The sequence below is a fragment of the Nelumbo nucifera genome, chromosome 1 (assembly GCF_055504915.1).
Source record: "Nelumbo nucifera cultivar China Antique chromosome 1, China Antique-T2T, whole genome shotgun sequence".
Classification (NCBI taxonomy): domain Eukaryota; kingdom Viridiplantae; phylum Streptophyta; class Magnoliopsida; order Proteales; family Nelumbonaceae; genus Nelumbo; species Nelumbo nucifera.
This window is the reverse complement of record NC_142649.1, coordinates 127,272,437-127,297,986: the sequence shown is the minus strand read 5'-3', so window position 1 is coordinate 127,297,986 and position 25,550 is coordinate 127,272,437. Positions and strand designations below refer to the sequence as shown.

Below are 25,550 nucleotides of genomic sequence, written 5' to 3'. Positions count from 1 at the left end.
GGGGATGGTCAGTGGGGAGGGACAATGTTTTAGCAACTCATTTATAATTTGTAGATGGCATTCTTATTTTCTGTGATGGAGGAAGTAGGGAGGGAGTGGAAAATTTGAGGGTGGTTGTGAATCTCTTTGAGAAAATGTCTAATTTGTGGATTAATTGGTCAAAGAGCTTACTGGTTGGAGTCAACATTGAAGAAGATGAAGTGAGATTTTTGGCAAGTTCTCTAGGTTGTGAGAAAGGTGAGTGGCCAATGAAATACTTGGGTTTACCCCTTGGGGTTAATCCTAGATCTGCTAGTTTTTGGTCTCCAGTGGTGGAAAGGATAGAGAAACGATTGGCGGTGTGTTGAGGGCCCGAGAATAGGATCTCGTCACGGGTCGGTCCACAGGGAAAACCTCCTGTTTTCCCTTGTTCCTTCTTGCTCTTGATGAACCTATCTTGGCACCTTGTTGATTTGTTCAAGAGATCACCAGCTCTCCTAACTCACTTCTTTAACTGAATATTCGATATCTCATTCAATAATGGTGTCTCCTTAAATAGGAGATTACAAGAGTCCTAATCTTAGGGAGTCTCCTTGCTGAATAGGGAGACTTCCAGTTCTATCTTGCTAAGGATAAGATAAGTTAATCTTAATTTGATAATCCACTAATAAGATAAGATAAGAGCAATAGAATAAAATAAGAACAGGCAAGATGATCTAATCTAATCTGCTGTTGCCGAACTGGGTAGGACGAGGATCATTGAATCACTGCTGCTGCTGGCGGTGGGTCAGGTTCCTGTTGCTGCCGGCGGCGATGATACTTTTTCCCGAGGAATGCGTCCATAACATTACTCCCCTCCTGGACTAAGAGCTTGTCCTCAAGCTCGAACTCCGGATACGTGGCTTGGAACTTTGCCAATGGAATCCAGGAGGCTTCGGCCGATGGTAAGCTACCCCATTCCACCAATACTTCAAGAATTCCTCGATTGAAACGAGAGCGGGTGAGAGCCTTAGGCTGGGAAACAAGTTTGCCATCTTTCAAGGGCGGCAGGGAGGGGACTTGGTCCGGAGGATCACCCGTAAATGAATTCAGCAAGGAGATGTGGAAAACATCATGAATCCGATCGTTCTCCGGCATTCCAGCTGGTAGGCCCCACTGCCAATCCGCTGTAGAACCTTGAAGGGCCCATAGAACATAGGGGCCAGTTTCGGGGCACCCATGTGGCGCAAGGAGCGTTGCCGGTAGGGCTGGAGTTTTAACCAAACAAATTGTCTTGGTTCGAACGACAGTTCTCGGTGGTGCTTGTCATAATTGAGCTTCATGCGGAGCTGGGCCTGTTGTAAGGGAAGGTGGACGTTGGCTAGGAGGGCGTCGCATTCTTGTAAGAAGTGATCAATTTCTTCCAAACGAGTAGAACCGGGCTCATAGGACAGCAAGCGAGGAGGGTCTCGGCCATAAACGACGCGAAAAGGAGTCATGCCGAGGGAAGAATGGTAGGCCGTGTTGTAACAATACTCGGCCCAAGGAAGCCAATCCACCCACCGTCGCGGTTGATCCCCTACGAAGCAACGGAGATACATCTCGATCGTGCGGTTGACCACCTCCGTCTGACCGTCGGTCTGTGGATGATAAGCTGAGGAGAAGGCCAGGGTGGTGCCATGCAGTCTGAATAACTCCTTCCAGAAGGCACTAGTGAAAACTGGATCCCTATCGCTGACGATGGATTCTGGTAACCCATGTAAGTGGAAAACATGTTGAAAGAAGGCGAGGGCAACTGAAGTGGCACTGTACGGATGTGATTGAGGGATGAAGTGGGCATACTTAGAGAAGCGATCTACTACCACGAAGAGGACCGATTTGCCACCTACCTTGGGTAGTCCCTCAATGAAGTCCATGGAAATGTCGGCTTAGATCTGTGTCGGGATCGAAAGGGGCTGAAGGAGGCCTGCCGGGTGTAGGTTTTCCCATTTATGCTGTTGACACGTGGAGCAATTCTGGACAAAATCCCGAATAGAAGTCTTCATACCCCGCCCATGGAAATCAGCCCGGACGCGGTGTAGCGTCTTCTGAATGCCTTCATGGGTGGAGTTATGGACGCCGGTGATGATGGTGGAAATCAACAGGGAGTCAGGCGGAAGATGTACTCGGCCTTTATATAGTACCAACCTGTCGTGAAGCGACTAATTGGAGTTGGCAGCGCCGGACTGGATCTTCTGGATCAGGAGCGATCATTCCGGAGACTGTGGCGTTGCCTTCTTAATGTCGTCTAACAGGGAGATCCGGGGTTGGGAAATTGCACACAGAGCCATCGTGTCTTCATCTTGCCTAGACAAGGCATCAGCTGCGCGATTTGAGGATCCCACCTTGTATTCCACCCGGAAATCAAACTCGAGTAGTTTGCTAACCCAATGCTGTTGAGGGGAAGTGGTGAGACGTTGCTCCAACAGGTATTTGAGGCTGTAATGATCAGTTTTGACGACAAACGACTGCCCCCACAAATACGGCCTCTAGTGCTTGACGGCTCGGGCTAGGCCGATTAGTTCGCGCTCATAGGCCGGAAGTTTCAGGTGCCGATCGGCCAGTTTGCGGCTGAAGAAAGCAATCGGGTGCCCTTGCTGCTGTAACACGGCCCCGATACCCATTCCAGAGGCATCGCACTCGGCTGTAAATTTGAGAGCGAAATTTGGTAATTGCAGGACTGGGGTGGAAGATAGGGCATTTCTCAGTGTTAGAAAAGCTGCATCGGCTGTGTCGTCCCACCGGAAGGAATTTTTCTTTAACAGGTTGGTTAATGGGGCCACCAACAGTCCATAATTCTGTACAAATTTGCGGTAGTAACCCGTTAATCCGAGGAACCCATGTAAGGCCTTGGCTGATTGAGGCTTGGGCCATTCCTTGATAGCATGAATTTTGGAACTATCAACCGTTACACCCTGCCCGTGGATGACGTGGCCGAGATAAAGAACCTGTCGCTCCCCGAAGGAGCACTTGGACCGTTTGAGGAAAAGTTTGTGTTGGCACAGGAGCTCAAAAACGGTCCGCAGATGGTGCACATGCTCCACCCATGATTTGCTATAAACGAGGATGTCATCAAAGAATACTAAAACAAATTTGCGCAGATGGGGCTGAAATACCTCGTTCATCAATGACTGGAATGTGGATGGGGCGTTGGAGAGACCGAATGGCATGACTAAAAATTCGAAGTGCCCATGGTGGGTTCGAAAGGTAGTCTTTTTCACGTCACCGGGAGCCATGCGAACCTGGAAGTATTCGGACCTGAGGTCCAACTTAGAGAAGTACTGAGCACCATGCAGCTCGTCCAACAGTTCGTCCACAACGGGAATAGGGAACTTATCCTTGATCGTCCGGCCGTTGAGTTCTCTGTAGTCAACACAGAACCTCCAAGTTCCATCCTGCTTCGCCACCAACAGAACCGGCGAAGAGAAAGGAGAGTGACTCTTGCGTATGATCCCTTGTTTCAGCATCTTTGTACATTGCTTTTCTATCTCATCCTTCTATAGGTGAGGGTAGTGATAAGGCCGGACAACGACTGGTTCTGAACCCGCCACCAAATGAATTCGATGGTCGCATGCTCGGGGAGGAGGGAGCCCCTTGGGTTCCTGGAATATATCTGAAAACTCGGCGAGGAGTCTTTCCATGGTCGCCGGTTCTGTCTGAAGTGCATGGACCTGTGGTGTCCTCTCTTTAACCCTGCAACCGTGCCATGAAACTTGCTTCCCATTTAGGTGGAATGTCATTGTGAGTGCACTAAAGTCCCATAAAATCGGGCCTAGGGTAATTAACCATTTGACCCCAAGAACAACATCGAACCCATATCGGGACGCTCTTACAGCTTCCCGGACTGTGAACTCTTTCACCATTTGCGACGGTTACCTGTAGTCTTGGCCGGAGTTTCATTGGTAATTTTAACTGAAGGGCGGCATGTTCACTTATGAAGTTGTGTGTGCTCCCTGAATCGACAAGAATGCGCACCGGTTGACCTGCTATCTGTGCCTGTAACTGCATGGTCTGAGAGGTTTTAATACCGGTGATCGCATGGAGGGAGATCTCCGGCTCGAATACGACGGGTTCTTCTTCCTCCTCCTCTTGCTCATCGACTAGGAGGCAAAAAAGCCTCTTGCATCTATGCCCTGCCGAGTAGAGGTCATCGCAGTTGAAACATTGGCCTCTCGCTCGGCGTTCTGCCATTTCTGCCCTGGTCAACTGCTTAATGGGTGGAGCGGCCATGTTGCTACTTGCACTTGTCACCGATCTAGAGGTGGCGGTTGTGTGAGATCTCAGTTCCCGGCTGGCTGCCGAAGAGGGGGTCGCTGTCGCTGATTTTGGAGGTGCCCATGAGTTCGGTGGACGACCCACATTGTAGGTCCCGCGGCTGAGCTGCAGCTTGCGCTCGAATGCGTGGGCTAAGTTCATGGCTGTAACCAAATTTGGGGGATTCTGCATTTCGACATCCACCCGCAGGGGTTCTGCTAACCCTGCTGTGAACATGTCCACCTGCTGGTCCGGTTGCACGGAGGATGCCCTTGCGAGGAGGGTTTGGAACTGGCGCTGGTATTCTGCCACCGTTCCGGTCTGTTTAAGGTTAATCAGCTCACCTAGGGGGTTGCTGGTCAGTGGGGGTCCGAACCGAAGGAGGCAATAGGACTTAAACTGGGGCCAACCGAGCCGGGTTCTTCTTGCTCTAACCGATAGAACCAATGTTGTGCTTCCTCTGTTAAATGAAAGGCAGCGAGACTTATCTTATCCCGGTCATCTGTCCGCTGATTCCGAAAAAACTGCTCGCACCGATACAGCCAGCCCAAGGGGTCTCCGTTGCCGTTGTACGACGGAAATTCCAACCTGCTGTACTTGGGGATGATTGCGGCTCCTTGGCTAACGGATTGCTGTTATCTGGTCGGTGGCCGCTAGTGGCTGTCCCTCCTTCAGTGTTCCTTTCCTTGTTAGAAAGGAACAACTCCATCAGACGTCGTAGCTCCCTTACCTTGTCTTTGATCTCACGTACTTCTGAACTGGTCTCCACGAGTTGGTGCTCGAGGTCGTGGACCCTGGATGGCAGCTGCTCTAGATCTCCCATGACGCCTTGCTCTGATACCAAGTTGTTGAGGGCCCGAGAATAGGATCTCGTCACGGGTCGGTCCACGGGGAAAACCTCCTGTTTTCCCTTGTTCCTTCCTGCTCTTGATGAACCTATCTTGGCACCTTGGTGATTTGTTCAAGAGATCACCAGCTCTCCTAACTCACTTCTTTAACTGAATATTCGATATCTCATTCAATAATGGTGTCTCCTTAAATAGGAGATTACAAGAGTCCTAATCTTAGGGAGTCTCCTTGCTGAATAGGGAGACTTCCAGTTCTATCTTGCTAAGGATAAGATAAGTTAATCTTAATCTGATAATCCACTAATAAGATAAGAACAAGCAAGATGATCTAATCTAATCTGCTGTTGCCGAACTGGGTAGGATGAGGATCATTGAATCACTGCTGTTGCTGGCGGTGGGTCAGGTTCCTGTTGCTGCCGGCGGCGATGATACTTTTTCCCGAGGAATGCGTCCATAACACGGTGTGGAAAGGAAATTATATTTCATTTGGGGGGGGGGAGAATACCCCTAATTAAATCCACTCTAGCAAATCTCCCAGTGTGCTATATGTCAGTGTTTAGGATACCACAAAGGATAGTGAGTAAAGTTGAAAAAATCATGAGGGATTTTCTATGGGAACCAGGGGAAACAAAGTAGGATCATTTGGTTAGATGGGAGAAGGTGAGTATACTGAAAGAGGATGGGGGTTTGGGAATTGGTAATGTTAGAATGAAGAATCAGGCTTTGCTGGGCAAATAGCTTTGGAGGTTTCCAAATGAAAATGAGAAATTATGGCACAAAGTGGTTGCAAGCATTCATGGCATGTCGTGCAACGGATGGGATGCTGGCTGTCTACGTAGGGCTAACTTGGCTTCTCCCTGGAAGGCCATCCATGATGTCCTCCCTATGTTCCTTAATTTCATCAGGTATGATTTGTATTCTGGTAGTAAAATCAGATTCTGGGAGGATTTGTGGATTGGGGATACTCCTTTAGGGGAGAAATTTCCTTCTCTTTGTGATCTGTCTAGGTTCAAGGGTAAGCCTATCTCTGACTTCCTAAACCATCATTCTCACCTTCCAGGATTGAATTAGAACCTTGGTTTTAATAGGAATCTTAGAGAGTCTGAACTGCTAGCAGTCTCTGAGTTGTTAGGATTGCTGATTCTGTTTTCTTGGGGGAAGGTGGGTCAGATTCTAGAATTTGGGGTCCTAATTCTGATGGATATTTTTCTTGTAAATCCTTTCTTCATTCGATGGTTGCCACACAGTCTTCTCTTCAGTTTCCAGTCAAAGAAATTTGGTGCCATCCTATTCCCCCTAAAATCAGTGCTTTTTGTTCAGAAGTCTTTCATGGTTGTATTAATACCTTTGATGTACTTCAAAGGAAAAGGCCAATTTGGTGCTGGTCCCCTAACTGGTGTGTCCTGTGTTAGTTGAATGGTGAGACTGCTATCCACCTTTTTTTTATCATGCCCTTTTGTCAGCTTTATTTGGAATTGGTTTACTTTCCTTTTTGGGTGCAGGTGGTCTTCTCCTGACTGGTTGGAAGGTTTATTCAACCCTAATGGTTGCAGTGGTAAGACAAGGAGGGGAAGGATTCTCTGGAGGTGCACTAGGGCAGCAATACTTTGGACCATTTGGGAGGAAAGAAATGATAGAATATTTGAAAGTAAGGAAAAATGCACGGAGGCTCTAGTGGAAACAATAACATTGAGGGTGGCACATTGGGTAAAAAGTTTAAAGCAGTTCTCAGATTTTAAAGTTGAAGACTTCTTCTGGGTTTGGGGACTTATTGCTGCTTCATCAACTATGAGGCGACAGGTTTGTGAGACCTAGTCCCCTCCAACAAAGGGTTGGATGAAGCTGAATTTTGATGGGAGTTGTGTGGGTAACCCAGGCCCTTCAGGTATTCCATTTTTGTTTTGTTCTTTGGTCCTGTGGAGGGGGGTGATGTAGCTTGGGCAGAGTTTCTAGCTGCAGTATATGGGGTTGAGAAGGCCAAAGAGCTGGGGATTAATAGACTGATCATCAAGGGAGACTCAAAAACTGTGATAAAATGGTTGCAAAAAGGGGAAGGAGTGACCTGGCAGCTGAAGAATGATTTCAGAAGGTTCAAATGGATGTCAAAAAATTTGTCTATTCAGGTGGGTTGGGTTAGGAGATTGGCCAACAGCTTGGCTGATAGCTTAGCAAAGCAAGGGGTTCAAAGAACAGATATCTTTTGGGCAAATTTGTAATTCTGTCTTGGGTCAGCTTCTATGCCGATTTCTTTGTAACTTCTTGTTGTATATTAAAGCATCTTAATTAATAAAAATTTTCAAAGTTATTGATAAAAAAAGGTTAGAGAAAGTGAAGATCTCAGCTCGGTCAAGGGATGAATTCTGGTGGAAAGAATGCTCAAATGGGAAGTTTACTGTTAAATTATATGGCTCTCATCAGAAATATTTCAGATTCAGATCAGGTAGCAACTGTTTGGGGAAATCTGGTTCTTTGCCTGGCTGGTTGCCATGGATAGTATTCTGACTGTGGACCATCTGAAATCCAGGGGCTTCAGCTTGCTAATATGTGTGTCCTATGCAAAGAACGGGAGGAATCTGTCAGTCATCTTTTTTTGGAGTCTCAAACTTTCAGCCAGGCACTGCTGCAGGAATTTTCTCTTCATGGCCAAAATTAAGAGGAAGCAAGAAAACAAAAATGATTTGGAGCTGTTTACCGTTTGCAATTTGTTGGAACATTGGAGAGAAAGAAACAGAAGAATTTTTGAAGAATAATACTGGAATTTGGACAAGATTGTGGCAGCTGTCAGCAACTCAGTAGCGGATTGGGTTCTTGCAACTCAAGAATTTAACCATGTCTCTAGGGAGGATTTGGGGGATTGTTTGGGAAGTATCTTGAGATTCCATCTTTGTAACCTGGATATCTTTTTGTAATCCTGTATCTGTGCTCCCTAGCAGATCTTTTGTTTTTTCTTTTTGCTTCCCTATGTTGTGCAGGTAATGCCTTATGACCTGCTAGGTTGTAACTCTCCTTTTTTTATTTTTTTTTTTATTTTAATGAACTTTATTTTTATCTTCAAAAAAAATCTTTGAATTCCTCCTGGCTAGGTTGAATCAGGAATATGATATCACTCGACAGCACATCCTCACACCTGGATAGCTATTTGTAATCCTGTATCTCTGCTCCCTAGCAGGTCTTTTGTTTTTTTCTTTTTGCACCTTGTCACCTGCTAGGTTGCAACTCTCTCTCTCTCTCTCTCTTTTATTTTAATGAATTTTATTTGTATCTTCAAAAAAAATCTTTGAATTCCTCCTGGATAGGTTGAATCAGGAATATGACATTTCTTGACAGCACATCCTCACACATGGAGACCTATCTCTCTCACAGGCTTACTCCTTGGTTCACAGTGAGGTGAGCAGGAGTGCTATATTACGTAAAAATGTAGAGATAATGCAACCCTATCCATATCTAAGACCAAAAACAAGGGTGGTAGTACAGATGGAAAGGAGGAAGTGCATGTGACTATTGCAAGAAGCCAAAATATACATGTGAGACATGTAGGAAGCTGCATCCACACTTAGTACCAGGCTACCAGCTCAGTTTAAGAAGAATAATGGGAATAATGGCAGGAAGGGCAGTGCAAATGTTGTCTTGTTTGTTATTGATGCAGTGGCCATTGGTCCTCCATGAGTTGAGTTTGCCAGAGCTGAAACTGAAAGGTACAACAGGGTTTTGTCTCAAGCAGAGAATGCTGCTACTCATGGTACTCTTCCTTTGTTCCTTCCTTTTGTAAGTTATGATGCTTATGCTGGTAATAAAGTCCTTTTCTGGGAGGACATTTGGTTAGGGGAAAGCCTCTCAAAGAAAGGTTCTATTCTATCTATGCCATCTCCCTACAAGAACAAAAACCTGTCTACTCTGTCCATTGTGCTAGGGGTGCTTAGGATCTAGGGTTGAGAAGAGGGCTGAGAGAGTCTGAAATGGGGGCTCTTGATGAATTTCATAGTCTTTTGAGTCTTATTTTTTTTTGGACCCTTCCTTGTTTCACAGTTGAGTGTGGTTAGTCTGTCCCTCATGTCTTTTTTCGTGTGCTTCTTTCTTTAATGCCCTCTTCTCTTCTGTTAAGGCAACGTCCTTTCCAGCTAATTATGGCTCATGCTAGTAGATTAATTTTCAGCCTTGCTTGTATCTTTTCTTGTGATTGTACACATTTTTTTATGGGTGTAAGTTAGAATGGAAATGTTTCTCTAAAACTATGGTGTTGACTGTAAAAATGGTTTGCTTGCAAATCATCATGTTCTTAGCTTGTATGTTCTTCATGCATGATGGGGATTTAATTATCCAAACTGAAAATGATCTAGGAACTAGATTGGTATCTCCTTCCACTTTTATTGTGTGATGGAAACTTTAATATTTATTCCATGTGGTAGTATTTCCTGCAGTTTATGTCTCTGTCGTTCTAGAACCCAGATCTTTTGGTCATTTGGGGCCAGAGGGTCATATTTCGTGCATAGCATTAATCAAATCTTGGTGATGCAGACTGTCTTTATTACTTCCAGTGGAGCTTGGAAACTTGGTGGGTTTGGTTTTGCTGTTTCTGCAGATCAGACCTCAGGTGACGTGATCAATGTGCAGACATTTCATTATGCTGTAAGTGGATTCTTTATTATGAGTGAATGAAGGTCACTCCTTCATTTGTTTGCTTCTTATGTTTTCTCTTATTTGATAATTTGGTATAGCATTGCTGCTATGAATATGATTGGTTTTAATTATAAGAAAGGATTTGGGAATTGGGTTTTCTGGTTGACATGAATTAATTTCCATTCTTAATATTCCAGTGTTTTTCCTTGTTTTTTTTGATGAATGAAGATAATTTATTGATCCAGAAAATTAAGGCAATACAAAACCCATGAAGAGGCACGGGCTGTTACCTCTTCTAACAAAGTATTACATCAAATTACAAAACAGGAATAAACAGAAATAAAATTATAGCAGCCCAAAATAAATGTTCCCTTGAAGCCCCTTGCTTAGCTAGCCCATCCGCTAAGGTATTTGCTGATCTTCCCACCCAAAGAGAGGTAACTGTCATGTTTCTTGTGAGCCAGTTGACTTTCCTCAATAAGTCTCTGTATTGCCACATAGCTGAAGCTAGATCTGTCAGCCATCCCACAACAATTTTGGAGTCTCCTTCAACTACCAAATGCTGAACTCTTAATTGTTCCGCAATCTGAATACCTTGTACAGCCGCTAAAATCTCAGCTCTATTAGAGTCTCCTATTCCCACAGAGCCTGAAAACAAGGCTAAAATATTGCTTTCCTTATCTCTCAGCACCCCTCCTATCCCCGATGGGCCTGGGTTTCCTTGGCTACTATCATCAAAGTTCAGCTTTGCCCAACCTTCAGGTGGAGGCTTCCACACTGCAAATTCCCTATCCTTCCTCGTATGGCTATTGGCCACCGGTTTCCAGTTTCTCCAAATATCATCAAAGGAAAATGTATGAAAGAAGTCCATAGTTCTTAACCAATGAATGGCCCTAGTCAAGATACAATCCTCAACAGCCTGAATGCTTCTTTCCTTTTCTTTGAATACCCTTGCATTCCTATTGATAAAAAAAAAACAACCCTTGCATTCCTTTCTTCTCAGATTGTCCACAAGGTGGCTGCTCTAATACATCTCCACATCATTTTTCCTTTTTTTGTAGGCCAAACAAAAAGAGAAGGATCGAACAGCTGACTTAAGTTTGTGGACAGATTCCACTTGCACCCAAACAAAGAAAAAATCCAACTCCAAATAGCACTAGAAAAGGAACAAGATACAAGTAGGTGGGAGCAATCCTCACCACTAGCCCTGCAAAGTACACACCAGTTAGGGGACAAACACATGAAAGGCCTTTTCTTCTGCAAGCAGTCCAAAATATTAATCTTTCTATAAAACACCTCCCAGTAGAAAATAATAATTTTAGGTGGAACAGGTCTAGTCCATATGTCGGAAAACTCAACTGTCCCATGGAAGAGCAAAGGGACTTAAAAAAGGAAGCACAAGGGAAAAAGCCTTTTGGATGAGGGGACCATAATCTCACATCCAAACTAATAGGGTCCAGAAAGACACTGCCAAGAAGAGACAACAAATCTGAAACACTACTAAGTTCATCATCCCTCAAACCTCTCCGAAAGCCAAAGTCCCAACTTAAGGATGAGGGTGAAGTAAGAGATGGGAGAAAATGAGAGAGAGCTTTTTCCTTGTAAAGGGAAAGAGAATAGAAAGCTGGGAACTTGTCCTTAAGGGCAATGGTACCCACCCAAGTGTCTTCCCAAAATAAAACAGTGCCACCAGAATTGATATCATACCTGACAAAGTTGAGAAACTGAGGGAGGATACTCTAGATTGCTTTCCAAGGAGATGCCAACGTAGCTTGACGTGATACACCCGCATCCCATCCATTTTCCAGTCTGCCATGTATACTAGCTTTCACTTCATGCCACAACCTCTCCCTTTCTCTAGGCCACCTCCACAACCATTTCCCTAAGAGCTTTATTCTTGAGAGCTAACCTTCCTAATCTCAATCCACCCTCCTCTTTACTCCTACAAACTATTTCTCAGTTGATTAGGTGATCTTTCTTTTCCTCCCCAGGCTCCCACAGAAAAGATCTCATTAACCTCTCCGACTTCTTAGCCTCCCTATTAGGAATCCTAAAGATAGAGAAAAAATAGACCGGTAGGTTTGCTAGGGTAGCTCTCAATAAAGTCACTCTACACCCTATAGAGATGTAGTTCTTTTTCCAAGAAGCTAATCTTTTCTCAACTTTTTCCAGAATTGGGGTCCAAAATCTACTCTCCTTTGGGTGAGCTCCTAGAGGGAGACCTAGGTACTGCAAGGGCCAAGAAGAAATGGGACAACCTAAACAATCTGCTACAGACTGAAGAATCCTTTCATTCATTAACACCTACCACACAACTCTTATCCAGGTTTATCTTCAAATTGGAGACATTCTCAAAGTGTTGTAGCAATGCTTTGAGATTCTTCACTTCTTGCCTATCACCCCCTTCACAAAATATTATGATATCATCGGCAAACTGTAGGTGGGTTACCCGGACATTGTTCCTTCCAATCCTCCAACCTCTCACTTCCTCTTCCCTATCTGCTTTAGAGATTAATCTACTGAAGACATTTGCAACTAAGGTGAAAAGAAACGGGGAGAGTGGGTCACCTTGTCTAAGGCCTCTACAAGCTGGGAAAAAATCTTTGATGACCCCATTAACCAAGACTTAGTAATGGCAGGAGCTAATACCACCCTTTACCTAGTTGCACCATCTATCTCCAAAACCACAACACCCTAGGACCTCTAATTAAAAACTCCAATCCACAAGATCATAAGCCTTTTCTAAATCTAGCTTACATGCAAAACCTTGAGTCCCCGACTTTCTCATGTACTCCACGCACTCATTGGCTATTAAGATCTGATCCGTTATTTGCCTTCCCTGCACGAAAGCACCTTGTGCTTAACTAATGATGGAGGGTAGTACTACTCGAATTCTCAGAGACAACACTTTAGCCAGGATTTTATAGATGCTTGTCACCAGTCTAATCGGCTTAAAATCCTTAGGGTCCTTTGCATCTACCTTCTTTAGGATTAGGGCTAAGAAAGTAGCATTAACTCCAGGGGTTACCTTTTTTTTTTATCTGCAAATTCCTGAAACACCTCAACAAGGTATTCTTTAACCACATCCTAACAGTCTTGATAAAAAGCCATTGTGATGCCATTTGGACTAGGTGCTTTGGATCTATCCATTGAAAACACCGCCTGTTTGATCTCTTCTTAACTAAAATCCCTTTCTAACCAATTTATTTGTTCTTCAGACAATCTAGTCCAATCCAATTCTTCCAATGTTGGCCTATTATTCAATGGTTTCCTATAGATTGATTTGAAATGATCCACAAACAATTTGTCTATCTCATCTTGATTTGTAACTTCCTCCCCATTCACCTCTATCTTAACCACGTAATTTTTTCTTCTCCTCCCATTAGCCAATGCATGGAAAAATTTTGTATTTCCATCCCCTTCCTTGATCCATTTGTGTCTTGACTTTTGCCTCCAAGAACTTTCCTCTCTCAGAAGAACCTCTTCCAGATCCTTCTTTAGGTTTCTTCTCAAAACCCTTTCTTGCTCATTCATCATCTTTTGGGCTTCTTTGGAATCTAGTTCCTCAATCCTATACACCAAGTTACTTTTTTGCTCCTCTATCATTCCAAAGTGTTCCCTATTCCACTCTTTGATTTTGGATCTCAACCTTTTCAACTTTTTGTGGAATCTCACTCCCTTCCATTTCACCCCTCTTAAGTCTTTTCTCCACCATTCCCCGATCAAGTGCACAAAATCCGGGTGAGTTAACCACATATTCTCATATCTAAAAGGCCGTGGACCAGAGGCTAATGTTTCAGGACTTAACTAGATAGGGCAATGATCAGAAGTGACTGCGGTAAAGCTCTAGCCATCAGGTTCCTCCAATGGTTCTCCCACTCTTCAGTAAAGAGGAACCTATCTAATTTCGAACAGAGGGGGTTTTCTTGGAAATTAGACCATGTAAAATTGGCTTGTAAGAGGGGTAAATCCTTTAGACCACAAGTATTAATGAATTCATTGAACATTCTCATGTTGGTTGTAATTGTTCTTTGGGGGTTATTAGATTCATTACAAAACCTAATTACATTAAAATCCCCCCCCCCCCAAGACACCAAGGGTCCTCCCATAGACCTCGTATGCCATACAATTCTTCCCACATCTCATTCCTTTCTCTATACGTGTTTGGCCCATAGACATTGGTTAGAACCCAGGTGAAGCCATCCCCCACATTCCTAACCTTTAAAGACCCAGAAAATCTTCCTATTAGCTCCTCCACTGATTCTACAACATCCTCCCTCCATAAGGTTACTAGACGTCTAGACCTCCAGAGGCTTCACAAGAAGGAGCAGAAGTCCAACAAACTCCTCTTGATCTCCATGCACTTCTGACCCATTTTCTATCCAATTCTGCCAGCTTGGTTTCCTGTATCAAGACTGTCCGGTTTATCTCTTCTTAATAGGTCTTTAATTGCCCTTCTCTTTCTTTCACTTCCCAAACCTCTCACATTCTGGCTGATGATTTTCATTGAACACTTCTTTCAAAAAACCCTTCCCCAAAGACTCCATCTTACAGTAGAATCTTTCTTCTTTCCCCTCTCCCACTAAATTCAATATCACCCTCAATATCTGAAATTAATCTCTTCACTTCTGATTTCTTTTTCTTTTTCCTTCTATTATTACCCCTCAGTCTTCCTAGTTAATGCACTAGCTTCATCCACCTCTCCCCCCAAATTGGAGCTTTTGTAGTAGTCTTTTTCTTGAGAAGTTACTACTCTCTCCCTTTGATCTAATTCCTCCTCCTTCTCTTTATACTCCAACAATGCGCAGATCCTCTCTAATTCCTCCTCCTGTCTCTCTTCAAATGCCACCTCTCCCTCTCTCAGTTCACTCTTAGAGTTGCCAATCTCTCTTCTCTTCCCCTCAACTGGAACTTCTGCTCGGGATGCTAGAGTATCTGTTTCAAGCACAGAAGGCACATTAGTAACCAAAACTGAATGGACAACAGTACCTGCATTGTTGGGGACTGAGGGGACATCTTCCAAGGGAGGGGGACTTGCGTAAGGAGGTGGGCCTAAATCTGTTCCTTGTGATTGAGCTTGCATTAGAGAGTTTACACTGTGATTCAATACCCTGTTTGCTTTAACAACTGAATTAGTCTTCCGGTGCTGCCCTTCTTTTGGTGTTACATTACAGATCAAAGCGTTAGATTTGTTCCCTACCAACATCATATCCTGCTTTTCCTGAACTATTGGATTGACTTCCCTTGCAGGTACGGGTGGCACCTGAACCGCAACCTTTGCCGGCCGATCCATAACATTCACAACATCTTCCTCATCTGTTTGTAATTCAGCTTCTTTCTTGTTCTCTTGAAATAGTACCTCCGTGCTCAAACTATCTTCATCAAAAACATTCCTCGAGCCACTTAGGTCGATGCTCCCTAAGCTTATTGTGTCTTCTGAATCAGTGTCACTGAAATCTTCCTCCCCAGAGTGATCATACTGCTTCGGCTCCTCTAAATCACTTCGCCTGATACTCCTTGGGTTGCGTTTTTTGGCGACACCCTGTTTAATCTCTCTAACGCAACCCATTGTAGTGAGTTTCCGGGAAGGGAGAAATTCAAACTTCGTGGTTTTTGACCTGTTGTGCTCAAAGAAGAAGAAGATAGATGGTGCTTACCATCTATCGACGCCACTCCCCTAGTCTTGGGTCCCTTTGATGGGCTGGTAAAGTTTGGCCCATATACCGGTTTAATATAAAGCTCCCCCTGTCCCACCTTAGATAGGCCCACAGTGGTCGGCCCACTATGAGTTTTCTCCCTTCTATTTTTTTTTATCAATAACACAATTCATTAATTATCACAATAATTACAAAGAGGAAGACAGACTTTCTTATCTTCCAACTACATTATGAGCCCCAAGAGAAGAAACAAGAGAGAGAGAGAGCATAAGAAGAAAAAAAATTAAATTACATCTGTGCCCAAAACATGACATCCCTGTCCAGCTGTTCTTTTTACCCAACTGATTTTAACTTCCATTTCTCGAACCAGCCATCTGAATTTCCTCTTCAAGTTACTATAACTCCATAAACCACTCTCTTCTTTGTGCAGCCACCCAACCACCACCTCCGAGTCTCCTTCAATTATAAGTTTTCTGATATTCATTTCCCTAGCTTTTTGGACACCTTCCATTACTGCATGGATCTCAGGTCTGAGAGTCACCCACTCCAATTGGGCCTGAGAACATGGCAGAAACGGCCCCATTCTCATCCTTGAAGACACCCCCAATCCCTGATTGTCCGGGGTTCCCTATGCTGCTTTCATCAAAGTTTAGTTTTATGAAGTCCGCAGGTGGGGGAGTGCAAGACACACTCACCCCAGCTTTAGTCTGGGTACAGCTAGCAATCTCACCCCACTTCCTCAGCATATCATCCACTGTATATTCTGTGAAAAGCTCTAGGGACTTCATCCACTGAATAACCCTTATGTGGATCAGGGCCCTCAATTCTTCAACACCTCTCTCTACATCAAAGAAGATTATGGAATTTCTTTCTTCCCACAAAGACCAGCATACCACTGCCTTTAGTCCTCTCCACATAGTTCTTCCCCTTTTCATACGCCACCTGAAAAAAGGAGGATCAAAAAGGCCTTGCAAATTCGAAGGAGGAATCCAGGTACACCCAAAAAGAGAGCAAGCCCACTCCCAAATAGACTTTGCAAAATGGTAAGACACTAGAAGATGAAAACCGGTCTCCCCATCAGCTTTACAAAGAACACACCAATGAGGGGACAAACAAGTATTGGGTCTCTTCTTTTGGAGCAGATTGGGCCCAATTTTTAGGATCTGAGGCCCACCTACTTGAGAAATCCCACTCATATTTACCTGGCCCGGATTTGGTAGAGATTGGGCCCTATTTATTTTTAAGGGACCCAATGTTTCAACTCCCTTAATCTCTTTTGACTTCGGTTCAAAGGATTTCACTGCCCCCTTCTCACCTTCTCTCATTCAACCAGGTGTGTTTAAGGAAGAAGCTTTAACGCCATTTGTTACAGCTAAAGCATATGATCTGTCAGACACCCAGCTAATACCTTGTTGATCACGTCTCTGACTTCCCATCTTCGGCAAGGCTTTTGAATTTTCAAAAGCTTGCTCACCCTTTTTTGTGTAAATGTCTCTTTCTTGCAGGTCTACCAACCCCTTGCTGCCATGTAATGTTTCTTCCTCAACCTTGCCATCTTCCTCCCTTCGAGCTTCCCTCCACATTTCAGCTTCAATGGAGGAAGCCAACCAGACCTCCATGAAGGCTCCTTCAACTCTCAGGTTTACTTTCCTGGGAATCTCCTCAGGCTTGACTCCATTTAATAAGATTGCTGCAGACTTGAGGTTTCCCCAAAAAACACCAGCCAGTCTTGCTCCACACAGTACTGCAATGGCTTTTGCTACTTCATCCTTCCAAAGATGGAAAGGTAGACCAACCACACTGTTGGGACCCAAACACTCCCTCTAAACCCAACTATAGGAGTGGAGCAGGCCACTACTGAGCAGCATTTCACTAGAAGACAGAGAGGCTAGCGTGACACGCGACAGAGCCTCCCAGAGTTAGTTACACTGCCACCAGAAGATATTCTCTCCATGATTGCATACATGTAGGCCAACTATATAAGGCCCTGATCATGTAACAAGTGGCGTGAATGAATATCCCTTTCATCTCTCTCTCTGAGTCATTTTCTTCCTACCTTTCCCCTTTCCCTCCCAACTTCTGTTTCAGGAGGTTAAGCCACCCTCGAAGGGGCTTCCGAGGTGAGCGGTAACTCATCAGATTGGTATCAGAGCCAGGCTATCCAAATCCCAGGCTTCACGATGCCACAGACACGTTCCACTACCGTGGATGAAAGGGTCGACCAACTTGAGGTTGGATTTCACCAGGTGTTGAACGAACTCAAGGAACTCAAATTGGTCGTCTCCAGTTTCGTCTCTCAGCAACAGTCCAGCGAGACCAGTCACCTAGTAGGAGCGGAAGCCTCTGCTTCCAGTAGCCAAAGAACAGGGGATTACCCCATCGGAAAAGTCACTAAGATCAACTTTCCCAACTATTCCGGTGGAGATCCCATTCCTTGGATCTTCCGAGCAGAAAGATATTTCGAATACCACAAACTCCCGCACACCAGCGTGTCTCCATCGCCTCCATTCATCTAGGAGACGCGATTCTATGGCTCCAGTGGTATCGCCAGAATCATCCCCAGGTAACTTGGGCGGAGTTCACCGAAGCTTTGTGCATCCACTTTGGGCCAACGACGTTCGTGGACTACGATGAGCTGATCACCCGGTTGAAGCAGACTGGAAAGATAGCAGAGTACCAGCTCAAGTTCGAGCGGATGGCGACCAGGGTACACGACTTGCTGGAGAAAGCCTTAGTAGGATGTTTTGTGGGAGGTCTCAGAGTGGATATCCGTTTGGAGGTGAGGGCTCTCCGTCTGGTGACTGTCATGGCTGCGGTGGGATTGGCTCACCTGCAAGAAGAAAGAATCGACAACCTTCGTAGAGCTAGCAAACCAACCTACCCGAATTTGAGGACTCCTCCACGGGTCGATCAGCAGGCCATGAAACTGACTGGGGATCATCAGAAACCCATATTGCCCTTCAAATGTCTCTCATGGGTTGAGATGCAAGCCTGACGCGAGAAAGGCCTTTGTTATAACTGTGATGATAAGTTTGGACCGGGCCATAAATGCCGGGTCCAGCGGGTGTTTCTCCTACAGACAGAGGAAGAGCCGAAAGAGATAGACCCAGAGCACTTAAATGACTATGAACTGATTCCAGACGGACCAAAACCTGACGAGGTCGAGATCTCTTTACACGCCCTCATGTGCCTCAGCTCTCTTCAGTCCATGTGTGTACAAGGAAGATTGGTGGGCTGGACCGTGATGATTTTGATTGACAGTGGCTCTACCTTGAATTTCATCACTTGCCGTTTGGCTAAGCAGCTAGGTATGATCATACAACCCACTCCTCTCTTTTCAATCCATGTGGCTAATGGGAGTCAGATGTCGTGTAATGGTGTATGTAAGAAGGAAAAAATCCTCATACAGGGCCATAATTTTGTGGTGGATCTCCACCCATTGGATTTCTCGGGGGCTGATATTATTTTGGGGTTCATTGGTTGCGTGGCCTGGGCCCTGCTCTATGTGATTGGGCCAAAATGACAATGGATTTTCACTAGGATGGCTAGTCTTGTCATTTACAAGGGGTGCGGCCTCCTAGTCTGCAAAGTGACACTTTAGCCTCCATGATACGGGCCTCCAAGAATGCTGGCCAACCCATATTTATGCACTTAGGCATTCGGCCCACAGTCCCAATTCTGGACAACCAGGGCTGTGCTCACCCCACAGAAGCCCAACACAAGGCCTTACGATCGATACTCGATCAGTTTGGCGATGTATTCAAGGAGCCGAACCAATTACCTCCACCCCGGGCTCGTGATCATCAGATACCTCTCTTACCCGGTTCTAATCCGGCCAATGTGAGGCCATATAGATACCCTTACTTTCAGAAGCTGGAAATTAAGAAGGTAGTGAGAGAACTATTGGAAAAAGGGCATATACAGACCAGCACCAGCCCTTTTTCATCTCCTGTACTCTTAGTAAAGAAGAAGGATGGTAGTTGGCGCTTTTACATAGATTACCGGGCCTTGAATCAGATTACTGTGAAGGACAAGTTTCCTATACCCCTCATTGACGAACTACTGGATGAGTTAGGAGAGGCACGAATGTTCTCCAAATTAGACCTGCGGTCTGGGTATCATCAGATTCAGGTCCACCAGACTGACATCCACAAGACGACCTTTAGGACCCACGATGTCCATTATGAGTTTTTGGTTATGCCTTTTGGACTCACAAACGCCCCCTCCACCTTTAAGGCCCTCATGAATGACATCTTCTGGCCATTTCTAAGGCGATTTATTCTGGTGTTTTTCGATGATATTCTGGTGTACAGCAGGGATTGGGACACACATATGGAACATCTGAAACTCACCCTCACAACTCTAAAGGGGCACCAGTTACATGCCAAAATGACAAAAGTGTTCCTTTGGACAAGGACAAATTCAGTACTTAGGCCATGTGGTTGCAGTAGGTCAAGTCATGGCAGACCCAAAAAAGGTAGACGCCATCCAGAAGTGGCCCAAGCCCACTACTGTAAAGGCTTTGCGGGCTTTCTTGGGCTTACTGGATATTATAGGCGCTTCATTAAGGGGTATGGGCCTATGGCCGCCCCTCTAATGTGTATATTAAAGAAGGATTCCTTTAGTTGGGCTGGTAAAGCCCAACGGGCTTTTGAAGACTTGAAGACAGCAGTTTCCAGCCCTCCAGTCCTCACTCTTCCAGACTTCTCTCACCCCTTTGAAATAAAATGTGACGCGTCGGGTGTAGGAGTAGGGGCCGTCTTGGTGCAGAAAGGGCAACCCATTGCTTATTTCAGCAAGGCTCTCTCAACAGCTCACCAAAGTCAGTCCACTTGTGTCAAAGAAATGATGGCTGTGGTAATGGCAGTTTAAAAGTGGCGTGTATACTTATTGGGATGCCAATTTGTTATTAGGACAGACCAACGAAGTTTGAAGTACATAGCAGAGCAAAGGGTGCACACCCCGGAGCAACAAAAATGGCTTAGTAAACTGATGGGCTTTGACTACCTCATAGAATATAATTCGGGGCCCGCAAATAGAGTAGCTGATGCCCTGTCACATGTAGAAGAGTTAGTCCATCTGACCTCCTCCTAGCCCAGCTTCCCTCTGTTTGAAGCTATACAGCAAGAAGCCAGGTCTGATCTGCAATTGCAGGTCATCAGAGATAAGTGGAGGCGAGACCCTTCACAAGTTGCTGGTTACCAAGTTGTGGGGCCTGATCTTTTCTTTAGGGGTCGGTTTGTTGTTGCCCAGAATTCGGCCCATAAAGCTGAACTGCTAAGGTTGTTTCATGGCTCCGCCTTGGGAGGGCACTCAGGGGTGCTACGGACCCTAAAGAGGCTCAACAACCACTATCATTGGGTAGGAATGCGCAAGGATGTATTACAATATGTATTCGAATGCCAAACCTACCAATAGTAGAAATACTCGTCATAGTCTCCTGCTGGCCTTCTACAACCTCTCAAGATTCCAGATCAAGTGTGGGAAGACCTTTCCATGGACTTCATCACGGGTCTTCCTCGTTCAGCAAGAAAGGAGGTTATCATGGTAGTGGTTGACCGTCTCATCAAGTACAACCATTTCTCTGCATTACCTCACCCTTACACCGCAGCAATGATGGCTGACATCTTCATCCGGGACATTGCCAAGCTGCATGGAACCCTAAGATCCATTGTCTCAGATCGGGACCTTGCTTTCCTGAGTTCATTCTAGAAGGAATATTTTCGGTTGCAAGGAACCCAACTGCACCCCTCCATGAGTTATCACTCGCAGACTGATGGGCAGACTGAAGTTCTTAATCGTTGCTTGGAAGCCTACCTTAGATGTTTCATAGGGGAAAAGCATCGACAGTGGGCTCACTAGCTTTTGTGGGCAGAATACTGGTACAATTCGACTTATCAGTCGGCTGCTGGAATGGCACCCTTCAAAGCTCTTTATGGCAGAGAACCTCCTCCCATATTACCTTATGAATATGGGTCATCCATGGTGGCAGAAGTAGAGACCCGTCTACTTGAGGGAGACGAGATTCTTAGATTGTTTAAGTCCAACTTGACAAAAGCCCAACAACGAATGAAGGCCCGCTATGACACTCACCACTGCTCGTTAGAATTTTAGGTGGGTAACTTTGTTTACCTTAAGCTCCAACCTTACCGCCAGATCTCAGTAGTAAGACGGGCTTGGCACAAGCTAGCACCCAGGTATTATGGGCCTTATAAGGTTCTGGAGAGAGTGGGCCTTGTTGCTTATCGGTTGAACCTCCCTGCAACCTCAAAGCTTCATCCAGTGTTTCACATCTCATTTCTTAAGAATGCGGTGGGAAATCATACACCTGTCTCACCCAACTTACCCCAATTCACTGAAGGGGACATTGACACGGAGCCTATCAGAATTGTGGATTTTCGTTGGGTTCGACGAGGTGGTCAGGTTGTGCCAGAAGCCAAGGTAGAATGGGCTGGGCTTCCTCTAGATGATGCCACTTGGGAACCTTATCTTAGGCTGAATGAGAGGTTTCCAAACACTCCCTCCGAACCCAACTATAGGAGTGGAGCAGGCCACCACCGAGCAGCATTTCACTAGAAGACAGAGAGGCTAGCGTGACACGCGGCAGAGCCTCTCAGAGTTAGTTACACTGACACCATAAGATCTTCTCTCCATGATTGCATACATGTAGGCCAGCTATATAAGGCCCTGATCATGTAATAAGTGGCGTGAATGAATATCCCTTTCATCTCTCTCTCAGTCATTTTCTTCCTACCTTTCCCCTTTCCCTCCCATCTCTGTTTTAGGAGGTTAAGCCACTGAAGAAAACTGAAGAGAGGAGAGCTGAGAGTTCGACAATGAGGGTCTGAGAAGAGAGTTTCGAACATACCCTCTCTCAGCACCCTAACACTATTTTATTTAGATATATTTGAATAATTACAAGGAGGCCCTTAGTTGGGCAAGAATTTACAAAGAACTTAATATTGACAGGATGGGCCCAGAATAAGGCCCATTACAGAAAAGAAACATAAAAAACAAGAAAGAATAAACAACCTATGGGCCATTTGGCCCATCTTCTCTACACTCCCCCTCAAGCTGAGCATAGATGTCAATCATGCCAAGCTTGCTGGTATCATGCTGAAGTTTTTGCCTTGGGAATGCCTTTGGTGAGAAAATCTGCCAACTGTCCTTTAGATGTGATGAAAGGAAGACACACTTCACCCGAAGAGACCCTTTCCCTAATGAAGTGTCGATCAACTTCAATATGCTTGGTTCTATCATGTTGCACTGGGTTGTGAGCAATGTTGATGGCAACCTGATTATCACAGTACAACATCATTGGCTTGTCATATTCAACTCCAAGTTCTTCCATCAAAGATTTGAGCCATAATAATTCAGAAACTTCATGTGCCATGGCCCTATATTTTGCTTCAGCAGAAGACCGAGCAACAACCGATTGTTTCTTGCTTCTCCAAGAAACAACATTACCAGCTACCAAGCTGCAATACCCAGAAGTAGATCTTCTGTCATCAATGTTCCCGGCCCAGTCAGCATCGGTGTAGGCTTCAAGTTTCATATGGCCATGCTTGGCAAACAGAATACCCTTTCCTGGGGAGCCCTTCAAATAACATAGGATTCTCTCTGCAACTGCCATATGAGTGTCTCGGGGAGCATGCACGAATTGGCTAATGCAACTGACTGCATATGCAATATCTGGCAGAGTCATGCATAGGTACAAAAGTTTCCCAAGAAGTCTCTAAAAGATTCCTTTGTCTTCTAACAATGTCCCTTCTGAGGCTGAGAGTTTATGACTCATATCAATAGGAGTAGCAACTGGTGTAGCACCCATCTTTCCAATTTCAGAGAGCAAGTCAAGAACATACTTCCTTTGGGAGATAAGAATCCCATCCTTGGATCGAGCCACTTCTATGCCAAGAAAGTATCTCAATTCCCCCAAATCTTTAATCTCAAACTCTGTATGGAGAAAAGATTTTAGATCATGAATTCCTGAAACATCAGTACCAGTCACTACAATATCATCTACATACACAATGAGGTATACTGCCAGAGGTCCACTCCTCTTCACAAAAAGAGTATGATTGGATTGTGTCTGCACATAACCAAAGTTAACAAGTGCTGTTCTAAATCTCTCAAACCATGCTCTAGGGGACTGTTTTAGTCCATAAAGAGATTTCTTCAGCCTGCATACCTTCCCTTTCATATCAGTTCCATACATCCCTGGAGGAAGAGACATGTAAACCTCCTCATGTAATTCACTATTCAGAAATGCATTCTTCACATCCAATTGGAAAAGGGGCCAGTCAAAGTGAGCAGCTAAAGATAGAAGAACCCTCACAGATGTCATCTTGGCAACAGGTGCAAAGGTCTCTAAATAATCAATCCCATATGTCTGTGTATAGCCTTTTGCAACCAGCCTGGCCTTGTACCTTTCAATGGTGCCATCAGCTCGGTATTTGATAGTAAAGACCCACTTGCAACCAACTGGATCCTTCCCTTCAGGCAAATCCACCACTTCCCATGTGTCATTCTTGTGTAGGGCATCGATTTCAGATCTCATAGCATCCCTCCATTCTGGAATCTTAAGAGCTTCTGACACAGACCTGGGAATAGGGTGAGAAGCAACAAAAGAGAGATAGGCAAAGTATGAAGGTGAAAGCAAACTGTAAGAAAGGTGCTTGGAAATGCAGTGTGCAGTGCACTTCCGTTTTCCTTTTCTAACAACAATGGGAATATCAAGGTCAGGGAAGGATGAATCCAAAGGTGCTGAAACAGTACCTGTTGTCTCTTTTGTGACTGGAAGTGTATGAGGCTCATGTGTTGTAGAAGAAACAACCTGCACATTTCTGGATCTTTGCCTTTGATACACCTTGGGGTTGAGGATAGGACGAGGAGGTAGAGTACTGGGACAAGGAGAATGGAACGACTGATCCACCCTTGATGCATTTCAAGGAGAGGGATACACATCAAGAGACTCAACAGGGACAAGAAGAGGAAGAGCAAACACCAGTGACAAATCCTCCCCCTATGGACAATGTCCTTCTAGAGAGGAACCATAAAAGGGGGAAAGCTCATCAAAGGTGACATCCATTGAGACATACCGATTGCCAGACTTTGGATCAAAACAACAATAACCCTTCTGTGTGAGGGAATAACCAAGGAAGATACACTTTTGAGCTTTGGGTTCAAATTTATGCCTTTGGACACTTGGAACATGAACATAACAGGTGCATCCAAAGACACGAATAGGAACAGGAAAAAGGTCCTTGTCCGGATGAAGAAGAGTGAAGGGAGACTTAAACCCCAAAACCCTGGATGGCATACGGTTTATAAGGTAGGTAGCAGTAAGAACAGCATCACCCCAAAACCTGGTAGGAACATGTGAGGCAAATAAGATACTTCTTGCAACTTCAACAATATGCCTATTTTTCCTCTCAGCAACCCCATTCTGTTTTGGGGTCCTAGCACATGAGCTTTGGTGAATAACCCCCATGTCAGAAAGATAGTAGGATAGGTTTTTCTCAAAGTATTTTTTTGCATTGTCCGATCTTAAGATTTTAATCCTGGTATCAAATTGGGTTATGGCAAATTCATGGAATTGTTTTACAAGTCTTGGAACTTCATCACGGGATTTCATTAGGAATATCCAAGTGAACCGAGAAAAATCATCAATAAACAGGATAAAATATTTGTAGCCACCCATGGAGGGTAAGTGGTAAGGTCCCCACACATCAGAATGCACAATATTAAAAGGAACAAGAGATCTTTTTTTGCTCAAAGGATAACTGTTTCTACAATGCTTTGACAATTCACAAGACTCACAATGAAGACTGGACAAACTAATTCCCTTAAACAGTTCAGGGAATAGATGACTCAAGGCAGAAAAAGACAGATGACCAAAACGACAATGACACAACATAATCCGACTAACAGACTCTGAAGAGACAGATCCGAGAGCAACATTCCCAAGATGATCAGTGCATTGTCCCGGAGTATCAAGCAGGTATATTCCGTTCGCCTCATGGCCACTCCCAATCACCTTCTGAGACTCCAGATCCTGAAAAACACAGTAGGAAGGAAAAAAGGTTACACAACAGTTTAGTGACTTGGTTAAACTACTCACAGACAACAGATTTGTGTTTAGTTTAGGTACATGGAGGGCAGAAGGTAGGAACAAGGA

At 44.7% G+C, this 25,550-nt stretch overlaps 1 protein-coding gene across 2 annotated transcripts in view; it reads left to right on the top strand.

The window, feature by feature from the left end:
- Positions 1–25,550, top strand: part of LOC104613110 (SCY1-like protein 2 A) — a 107,313-nt gene that overhangs the window by 16,062 nt on the left and 65,701 nt on the right. For both annotated transcript variants that reach the window (XM_010280807.3, XM_010280808.3), the window contains exon 3: positions 9,615–9,725. In XM_010280807.3, coding sequence (XP_010279109.2) covers positions 9,615–9,725 — 111 coding nt within the window. The remainder of the gene's footprint in view (positions 1–9,614; positions 9,726–25,550) is intronic.